General features: G+C 36.7%; 1 protein-coding gene across 2 annotated transcripts in view; it reads right to left on the bottom strand.

Annotated features, from left to right (window-relative positions):
- Nucleotides 1-6,886, bottom strand: part of cry3a (cryptochrome circadian regulator 3a) — a 33,161-nt gene extending 26,275 nt beyond the window's left edge. For both annotated transcript variants that reach the window (XM_015019897.1, XM_015019896.1), the window contains exons 1-2: nucleotides 6,717-6,886; nucleotides 3,358-3,521 (exon numbers count right to left, since the gene is read on the bottom strand). In XM_015019897.1, the coding sequence (XP_014875383.1) occupies nucleotides 3,358-3,515 (158 nt within the window). In that variant the 5' untranslated portion in view covers nucleotides 3,516-3,521; nucleotides 6,717-6,886. The remainder of the gene's footprint in view (nucleotides 1-3,357; nucleotides 3,522-6,716) is intronic.
- Between the last annotated feature and the right edge of the window lie 4,246 nt (nucleotides 6,887-11,132).

Raw genomic sequence — 11,132 nt, forward strand, 5'->3', positions numbered from 1 at the left:
AAAAGAAAACCTTGTTTTCTTTAGAAACCATACAAAATCAACTCCTGTGGAAATGATCCACCCAACAATACAATGTAATATTTATTGGTTGTTTCATAATTGGTGAGTTTGTGACGTTTTTCTGACGTAAAGCACTTTGACCTGCTTTATTACTAAAATGTGTTACACAAATAAACTTGACTAGACAAGCTTGGCACAACAGACCAAGCTGGTTTGGTAGATTTTTCATTTTAATAAGCAAAACAATTATCTGAAAAGTTTAAATAACACAAAAAAAGGGGATAAATGTGTGAAGGAAAGAAATGTAGAGGTATTTTATCTAAACTTCTGATTCTGGCTCTCTGGATGAACTGAAACCTGATTAACGAAGACGACCTGTTGGCTCTTTAAACGCAGCTCTGCGTTCCTGCTGATGATGAATGGCGACATGTTTTTCTTCATGCTGCGTGAGTTAGGAGCAGCTCACTGAGCCGTAGCTGGTTTTTTCTGCACCTCCACCTCAAGCAGTACCGGTTGGGTAACGGCCACACAGGAAGATCTCGCCACAAGTAGGTCACAATCACATAACCGCTTCCTGCGCTGACACACTGACCTAAATTACCTTCAAAGATTTCACCTACATTTCTCCATTTTTTGGAAAAACTTCTAATAATTTACACTTCAGGTGTAGAATTAAAAGTCCTTATGTTAGAATGACAGATGTCACCAGAGAGGTAGCGCAGGGTAAAACCTCCATCTGGCCATTATGACCCTGCAGATCAGTTTCCTGTTATGTGCATGAGTTTTGTTTTTTCAGAACAATGCGACATTTGAGAAGCTGTTGGATAATCAGCGGGGTTATCAGGAAAGCCTCCATCTCAAAGACGTCTGATCTCATAAGGATGACAATAAATAAGACGTTTTCATTCAAAACAAAGTGACTAGATAAAACCTGGTCCCATCTTTAACCCTCAAGCTGGAAACAGAGTTAAAGAGCATTGAAATAAAATCACCAACGCTAATTGGATGATGGTTTGCCAGGTGTCAGGGCAGCTCTGCACGTTGCAGAGGGTGTACTTACTTTTAAAGCTGCTCTGAAACACGTGTCAGGAAAAGATCTATTCTCTACTGGGACAAAGTTACGGATGCACTGATCCACTTTTTCCACTTCTGATATCTGAGGTTTAGAATCAGCCGATACCGATCTGATGCCGAAAATCAGCTGACCTGTCTGTAAATGTTTATTTGTTTAAACAAATGTACTGAAATACTGATGTATTTGACACCTGTGCACCAGTACAGCCCCCTTAAATACACAAAATCTTTTCACAAACATGGAAAAACAACCCAACTTTAATTTGCTCCGTCAGTGTAATCCAGGAGAATAAAAAACTGGCAAAAACATGTCAAAATAAACTGCAACAAACCTTTGAAATGGTTCAGAAAGTGCAATTAATTACTCTGAATATGATGTAAAATGAATAATAAAGCATGAGGTCACTCAAAGCACAAAGTATAGAATTAGACTGAATAGATCAGAAACATTGTCACTAATACCTGATCTAGAGTTTTTTCCAATATTGGGACTGATCCAGATATTAATATTGGATCATACGCATCATAAGAGGATAAACATGCTTTGCTGCTAATAATATAAAAATGTAAGGTCATATTTAATGCAACTGCTGATTTCTTTATAATTACTGGAGTTGAAACCTAAAATAAATGCATTTGAATCTTAAGTGTTACTGAAATCCTGCGTTTCCTGCAGGAACCGCCGGAGGAACTTGAGCATTTTTAGATCCAGACGAGCGCCGAGTCAAAACCTCTTTGCACTGATTGCTTCTGTAATGAGCTAAAAACAGACATGAGGAGGGAAACAGACCAAAGCAGGCCAGTGACCCCTGAACTCGGTCCAAAGAGACGCAGCTCTTCAAACAACTGGACTCAGGTGAGTTCCCATCGACCCTGAAAGGTAGGCACTGACCTCATGTCCGCCTGCAGACTGACCTGCACCAAGGGGATTATGGGAAAGCAGATTTAAACCAAAGGGCACCTTGTGGCTGTGGAACCACTGACTGCTCTCCTCCAGCTCACAACTCTTAACTTTGCAAATTATTTTGTATTTTTTGCAAAACTAGAAAAATCTGTGTCCTGAAAACATGCTTGGATAGTGCCTTAAAAAATCCACCATATCTAAATCACTAAAAGCAAGTACAGACCTAAAATATTAATTTCAGTAATTTAGGCAAAAAGTAAACTTTACAGATTTGTTTCAGATCTCTGGAAATGAGTGAAATGAAGCTTTAAAAGCAGAGAAATGCTGACATCATGCTGCAGAGTGCAGAACTGCAGCTGCCTGGAGGAAAGTGATTATGATTCCCAGATTAGATTATCAGTCGTCGTTTTCACACCCAGTCAGAGCAAAAATCATCTCAAAGTTTGGCTCAGGTTCCAGCTAAGAGAAGCAATAACAGCAATAATAATACACGAAACTGAGAGTGAAGCTACAATCTTTGTTTAATGAACCGAAACAATAAAGCTTAGAAAGTGTTAATAATGCTCTGACTGCAAATCAACAGCTAACAAAAAAAAGAAGATTTTTTACACATTATTTGTTTCAGTTTGTAAAAACTGAATATAATTTCATTCACTTGGAGGTTTTTGAAACCAAAATCATAATTTGGAACTGGAATAATCCTGAAATCCCCACTTGGGTTTTATTTTTACCTCTAATAGATTAGATCAATTAAATTTGTTGAATTAAGAACATTTTACACAAGCGAGTTTGTATTGGTTGGTAATCTTTGAAGAGAAAATCAGAATCAGCAGATCAGACCTGAAACAACCAGAAATCAGAGAATGACAAAAGAACCAATTTAACGTTTTACATTTTTACAAATACTGAAAATTTTATTCCTGTTTCTGATTTGGAGAAAAGTCCCACTGCTCAGATATTTCTGAACCCACCAGGTGACTCCAAAGAGTCCAGAGGGACGGTCGTTTCTCTTGATCGTACAAAACAAAACTGAAATTATTGATTCTAACTTTCCTAACGGCCAGAACTTTGATTTAACTAGACCGATTTCCTCATTTACACCAATCATGTTTTAGCAATGGAAGGAAAACTTGATCTGTTTTCCTTGGGAGCTAAATATTAAGAAATGATACTTCTGAGAATAATCAATTTTAGAAATTCACACATATTTTCCAACAGAAAACATCCAGAGTTAATGGTGCTTCACTTCCGTTTCTTAGCTTAACATTTAAAAACAAAATAAAAATATTCGCAGTGAGTGAAACTTGTTCATCTCTCCTTCATTCCTCAGTGAGGAGCTACAGAGTGAATAGTAGCCAAACTCAGACAAATCATCTTACCTCCACCTGTTGACCCCGACGTTAGACGAGCCTGCGAACCACGGGTCCAGGAAGTAAACGCAGCGCACGGTGCCAGCCCCCCGCACCGCCTCCTGCAGGGCCGGATTGTCATGGAGGCGCAGCCCCTTACGGAACCAGTGGATGGAATTTGGGGCCATCGTATTCTGCAAAGGACAAACAGAAAGTAGTAAATAATCAAACATCAGGACCCAAGTATTTTCAGGACATACAATCTGGATTTGAATGCAGCTTTTTACCAGGACTCATTATTTTACATCCAAACTGCAGTTTTCTGGATCATAAGGTGGTTCTGTGAGAGCTGCAGCTGCAAACAGCCAGAGACGAGCAGGACAGAAAAAATGTCGCCTTTGTCCCAGAAAACGTCCAGGACATGTTGAGGTTCTGCAGAAACCGCAGAAAAGTTCTTCCTGTCATCAGTTCTCCTTCTGATTGGCTGGGAATTTGGGAAATTATTTGTCCAGAAAGCAAAAGTGCAAGTAGGCCTTTCAGAATGAGCAATAAATTAATCACATTATTAATTAAAACAAACTTAATAATTTCTACTTGAGAAAAGTTTGAGAATGTGTTCTTGCATCATTATGCCATTCCCTGTGTATTACTTGAAAATGATCTCCATACGATGTTACTGTTTATCACAATAACGTCTGGCACAATTTAACATCCAGCAAAACGATCATGACAGGCTTAGGTGCACGATAAGTTACTAAAATAAGAACTGCAACTTGGCTGCAGATCCAAAATGTTCTCCTAAAACTCGTCTTTCTGTTGGCGGAGGATGCCAGGCGTAGGAAAGCCGTTCATTCACTCAGCTGGCTTCGATACAAACACAAAGACGGGTCACCTCCGCCTTTTTTTGAACGCATCTCTGAACACAGTCAGAACTCAAGCTGTTATTTTTCCCGTTTGACCAAAAGGCTCCAGCCTCCAGCATGGAAACCGGACGCTGAACTGAACAGCTGAAGGAAGACGAGCAGAGCATCCGTGGCAGACGAGCGGCTGCTAATTAGAGGAAGCTCATCCGCTGCAGAGCAAGCTGCCGCTTGGCGCGCCTGCAGCCTCTTTCACCGCTTGTTTTCTGAATGGAAGAATCAGAAAATCGCCCACTGACAGCTAGAAGAAGAACCATATGCTCATCGTTCTTTGAGATGTGGTTGCTATTTTTACTCTAGCAGGAGCCAAAAAGAACCGCCGCGCTAAATGGATTTACAGAACTAGATTCCCATAGTATGGCAGCAAAAATATCACCATTTTAAGCCATTTTATAAAGAATACATAGTTCATTTATTTACTGACTATTTATTTCACAATGAGAACCATTTTTAAGCTGCACAAAAAAGTTGTGGGTTCAAATCGCAGCGTACATAATGTTGTTCTCCGGATGCATGAATGTGTTTTCTCTGGGTGCTCCAGCTTCCTACAACATGACTTTGGGTTATAAAATATTCTAAATTAACTTTAAGTCTGCATGGTTGTTTCTCCTCTGTCTAAATTAGGTGACCAATCACCAGGAGCCTCATCCATTTTCCTTGTCCCTGATTGGCTGTAACTGTGGCGATATGGAAAACCATACATATTAGCTTCTGTGCCAAGATGGTTTCCACTGGACGTTTTAAGGCACGTTAAGGTGTATTTGGTGTTTAAACTATTAAACTAGATCACACACTCTATGCTTGATGTGTTTAATCCAATACTTCAGCCATTATCTTATTTTATGTAAAAACTACCATCTTGCTTCATGGTTTGTCGCTAAATACACTTATATACTCAAATATAAAAACTTATACTCCCATTTAAGTTAACTCCTACTGTTAAGGTACAAACTCCAAAATTACAGAAACGACAGAATTTAGTTCAGAAAGTTTCAGGTAAAAAACTGCAGAAAGTCACATTTACATGAATTCCCCCTAATGAACCCATGAGCTTACCTTTTCATTCATTATTCATACTCCAACAATCATAACTCATAAACATGTTTTAGCTTTCCTGCCATCACCCATTCAGTCATTTCCAGTGGAGGATTGATGTGTTAACATGTTACAAGAGGAAAACATGGGAATGAGTGTTCTGTGAGGATCCACACAGCCAGGCAGTGGCAGCAGGTGGCCGGATTTCAGAGGAATCCTAATGGCATCGATTCAATTCGCCCCAAATTAATCAAACTTTTGACAAAAAAGAAATCCTAAGACACTTCATGAGAGAAAACAGCCATAAAATGGATGGGAATTAAGTTAAATTCACTTTAAATCAACTTTTTCTCCCAACACCAAATCAATTGAATCCAATGCAATGCAGTCACATTCATATCCAGATCTAAATGATCAATCCAACTTATTCCAAATCGGTCTAATCCGGCCAAAATCCAATAATAAATCATAGTTTAGCAAATATATCCAATTAGATTTATTTTGGACACAATTCAATTTACTATAACCAGTTCACATCCAATTTCGTCCAATTTATTTCAGTGCAACACAATTAGATTCAGATTCAAATCAAATTAAATGCAACTTTGTTCTTTTCAATCCATATTAATCCAATGCAGTTTAGATAAATACAGATTCAATAAAATATATGCAATTTAATCAGTTATGTTACAATTTAAAATAACAAGACAATGGAGCACCTTAACAGCATTTAACTAAATTTAATAAACCATAACAAATAAAATTACCAAAATACTATTATCAAAGTTATTAAAAAAAGAGAAACATTTTGTTTGTCCTCAACTATAGTTTTTTATACTGAAAACAGGACGCTGATAGAAAGGTGGCGAGTTATTAATTAAAAAAATATTCACATTTCATTATCTATTCAATACTAATTGAAAATCTAATATTGCAATATATATTAGGGATTATTTAAACCAAAAGGTATTGCATTAAAACCCTATAAAGTATATTCTATTGTAATAGTTTGGTTATAGTTAATTTAAATGGTTATTATTTTCTGAAAAATCCTATAAAAGTCAAAAAGCTGAGTTCTGTTTATAAAAACAGACGCTTTCTTTCTAAAGTATGAGGTCAGCGACTGCGACTCCTCTAGATGGAAATTAGGTCACATCGACTGTCTGAATGGGGCCTGAAATGCTGCAGAACACCTCATATGAACTTAAAAATTAGTATTTATATAAAGTTAAGCATATATAAATTCTTAATTTCTCATTTTGGCCTCAAGTAGTTGAAGACAGATGTACATTTAAGCAGGAGGAAGTTTACTTGTCTGCTGGGAAAGACCAAAACGGGGTCACCGGAGCGGAGCTTATGTAAGCTGCGCGGCGCTGTTTCTACCACTTTAGATTAAAATAAAACACACAAGGCACGAATAAAGCCTCGCCATACCTTGTGCTGGCTCCCCGGGAGTGATGTTTATGTCAAGCCCAGAGAAAGAATCATTTCTTCAGTCCTGCAGGAGTGCAAATCAGCGATGTGTACCGGGGACGTGCCAGCAGTCTCTGCCTGAGAATCCCTCCGTGTTCCTCCTGTGCCCTACTACTGTACCGCGTTTCATAACAGATGGAGCCACTGCGCATGTGCGGAGCAATACATACGCCGGCTTCATGTTGCCTTCACTGTCCAAGGCTTTTACTAATCCTGTCCACTCATCACATCACGTTTAAGAATAAAATATAGAAAATAAGAACAAACATGAAGTCTTATTCATTCAATATTGAATATAAAGTTTGTGTACATAATTTAGCTTTTAAATGTTAAGCAACTTTGTAAAACATGTCATTATTTTGTCGGTTAAAGCTGTTATTTTCAGAAAAAAATATGAAGAAACAGTATCGTGAATACTAATTGAGCAAAATCTTTTTTGCTCAATTAGGAACTAAAAACCGTCTGTTTTTAGTTCCGTGAGCATTAATATCTGCGACTCATTCAAAACATCTAATAATTCCCATGTTAATAAAGGCAACACCAGCCCAACCAAACGTGAACTCAGACGTGTTTCCGAGGCGGACAAGCCCATTGGTCGGTATGCTGTCACATGTGTGATATCGGTCACGTTTAGGAGGCATGGAAATGCGGAAGTTCCTTCACACTAGTTATGAATGGTTGAGTCATTTAATTGGGAATCTTGGTGGCAAGCAAATAAAAAAGAAGGTGGATATTCATGTAAATTTAGCTATATAATGTAGTGAATGCACTGACGCTGAAATAAAAATATTCCAGAGAACTCTAATAATATATAAATATAGGTAAATATAGGTCAATTTATTTACTTAAGTGTATTTAGCACAAAACGCTAATACTATGGGTGCCGAATTACAGTGTATGTTTATAAGAAAAATGAAATATTTACTTGGAGATTCTGTGATGAAGCTTACAATACCTTTGAAAATGCAGATGCATAATAATTACAAAAACCATAATAATAATAATAATAATAATAATAATAATAATAATAATAATAATATACATAAATAATAACAGTAATAATAATGCAGTGTGGAAATACAAAAGGTTAATTGGTCTAAAAAACAAAACTTTGTGGTAAAAGTGGTGGAAGTATAAGATGACATGCCTGCTACTCCTTATAATAGTAGTAATAATAACAATTTGAATATTTTTAAACAGGTTTTGTAAAAATAAAAACAACCAAACTGCATTTTTTCTCTTTGCAGTTGAAACAAAAAAAAAAAAAAGAGAAAACTTTGTGGAGACACTTTCCTGAAGTTGGTAAGAGAGTTATGTTATAGGGAACATGGCCTGAAAGGCCACTCAGAGATGAAGAAGCCATCACTCCAAAGATAAAATTAAAAGGCAGACTAAAATCTGGACTTCCACATGGGAGCCAAGACTCTAATGGAACTACAATAAGATGTTTGGCCATCATGACCTTCGTCACAAAAAAAGATAAATCAAAATAAAAGTAATATAAAATATAACTAAAACTAGGTATTATTATTTTGTCATTTAGCAAATATGAATTGTTTTTGAAAATGTCTTTGACTCAAAATAGGAAACATTTAGTCTGATTTACTGCTAGACATTAAGGGAGAGAAAAAAACTTTGTTTTTATACTGAACCTATAACCATTTAGTTGAATAAAACAGCTTCTGTAATTTCATATCTGAACATAAACATATGATCTGGCTTATTGTAGACAAAAAGACAGGAAAAAGTAAGATGTGTTTCAACAATTTCCATAATTGTTCCAACTTTAACAGGAATGTCCAAACCTTTTGTCAAGTGGGCCAAAATAATTTTATCTTTAAAAACTAAAATCATCCAAAATTTTGTGATTTGTGTTTTATCCACTTACAAACTAAGCATAAACCATTCTAAATAAAAAAGATTTTTTTTTTTTTTTTTGTGGGAACTGGATCATAGATCCAAAATCTCTAATGGCTTTTCCTTGTTAATAAAAAGCCTCCAGATTGCTCAATATTTTGGGCCTGATTTGAAGAAAACTGAACTTATATTCTCAGCAATAAAAACAGGATCTATGTCAGTCTTCATTTCAATTTCTGTATTCAGCCAAATTTTAATACACCAATTAAAAGCAGAGTTGGGTGCACCAACATGAACTTTAGAGTATATGTTAATGAGCCGAATAACATGAAAACAGAAGGAAACAAGAAAGCTTGGAAAAGTTGATCACTGAGTTACGTCTAACATTTTTAGTAGATTTTGATTTAAAAGCCCTAGTTTTGCCCTAATTTATTAATTTATTCCTGAATTGTGGCCACAAAAAGTCAGTCTAGGGGCTGCAAATGGCCCTCAGGCCTCACTTTGAACACCCTGGCTCTGTAAGCTTCTAATTATTCACACCAAATTATAGAAACTTATTGACAGTGAGATATGTGGGGCTTTTTGCTGATCACGACTTCTTCATTTCCATATTTTTTACAGTCTTGCCCTCAAAGCTCATTATACGTTCCACATGCACAAATGAATGGAAAATCACCTAAAACTGGCTTCTGAAAATAATAATAAGAAAAATGAAATTGATGTGATATATTCTTTTGTTGGTACATTGCAGTAAAAGCCTAATAAGGCCATTTTAATAGCTTCTGAAGTGAACGTAGGGCAGCCTGTCAGTTTATTTCTGTCTGCTGGACCCGGTCCAGTTCTTTTTCCTCATTCTGTTTGCTCGCCCTGCTTCTTACTCTCTGTTTCTGCCAGTCAGCAGATGGTCTGGTGAGGAGCGCTAACACAAACAGTCGCTGCTTACGGCACTGTCATCAGATACGGTGTCATCTAACGTGCGCATCCCCGTCAAACTGCGTGAATATTCACCAAAATATGATGCAGCAAATCACTGATACTGACACAAGAAGAGAGATAATAAATCAGAATGTGTACCACAGAAGAGGAAAACAGGAAAAAAGAAAGCAGAACTTTATTTGTCATCTTTTTAATCAGAAATCTCAGCCGTATGTTTGTGTATGTGCCTGTCATGAACTCTGGTTCAGTTGGCGGTTTTGTTGTGTTTCTCCTGGTGGGTCATTGGCTGGAGACGGAGAGCGGCCTCCCACTCTGAAGGTGCTCCTGCTGTGCTGACGTCTTGTCTCAGGGTCAAGCGGCGTGCTGATGTCAGCGCCTTGGGCTCAGCAAATTCTTTTCCAGGAATGCCCTCATATGTTGCTGCATCTAATATTTTTTTCCACCCACTGTGGAATCACAGGTCATAACTCAGCCTAATAATTCATCATCTGCATCCATTTAGTATAAATTTGTTCCCTCATATCGGCTTCTCTCTCAGGCTTCATGAGCTTTCCAGGAAGGCTGTAATCTCATCAGATTTTGCAATGCTGTTTAGCTGTAAAATCTATGGGTTTGAATATTTATTTAAAGATTAACAGGTCATTTGTCTTGATCTATAAAGTGTTATGATTAAGTGTTTGTGATTTCAAATGATAGTTTCCTCATTTGATCCTAGGTTTATTGTAGGTTCAAGTTTCTTTCCTCCCTTTTCTTTGTCTTTTATTTATCTTTCACCTTCTTTCTCCCTTCAGCCTGCCATTCTGTTTATTATTTCCCCAGCTGCATCCACTCACCTGTAATTAGCTCCTCTGGTCCTCTGTGTCATTTCCACCTCTCCCTCAGTGTTTGAGCTCCTTTTTCTCTTTCACTAGCTGCATTTCCATCAAATACATGATTACGTAATTTGACTTTTCAAAAATAAATTCGCTTAATAGAAACACGCTGATTTTCTAGCAGCAATAAAAGTTTTGGTGCTTGGATGATGTGTGTTTTTCTGGCGATATCAAAATTGGTTTATTTCACACAACTGCAATGAAAACCCCTAATTTGCATTGCACAAGTCACATGATCAACAACCAGATGCTGCCACTCAAACCACGAAGAAGACGACAACAGGAAGTGGCTGGGGGATGATTTAAAAATAGAAATTAAATTAAAGCGGCAGGGCATTCATAATGTATTTTTGATTTAAAGTCAGTGAAAAAGGAGATTGCTTTGTATAATTTAAAAGATATATGATAAACATGGGTGAAAACTTCACACATAAATACACAATCTTATCAGATTACATGCAATTAGGATCAGTTTAGACATAATTTTGTAAAAATACAACCCCAAAGAATAAGAGGGGCAGAAAATCAGAAAATCTTGTTTCTTCTACCTGCTTCCTTCAAACAATCTAAAATTACCTGATTTTAATTTGTTTTATTTTTTTTATTGTTTTTACTTTGTCTGTTTGAAATAATAAAAAAATGTGACAATCCAAGAGACCCAGCTGTGAAGTTTTAAGATTTTCTTCAGTAAACATAAAAAATACTAAATATG

The sequence above is a fragment of the Poecilia latipinna genome, unplaced genomic scaffold (genome assembly GCF_001443285.1).
Source record: "Poecilia latipinna isolate Pla-1442-1.1 unplaced genomic scaffold, P_latipinna-1.0 Scaffold2500, whole genome shotgun sequence".
In the NCBI taxonomy this organism is placed as follows: Eukaryota; Metazoa; Chordata; class Actinopteri; order Cyprinodontiformes; family Poeciliidae; genus Poecilia; species Poecilia latipinna.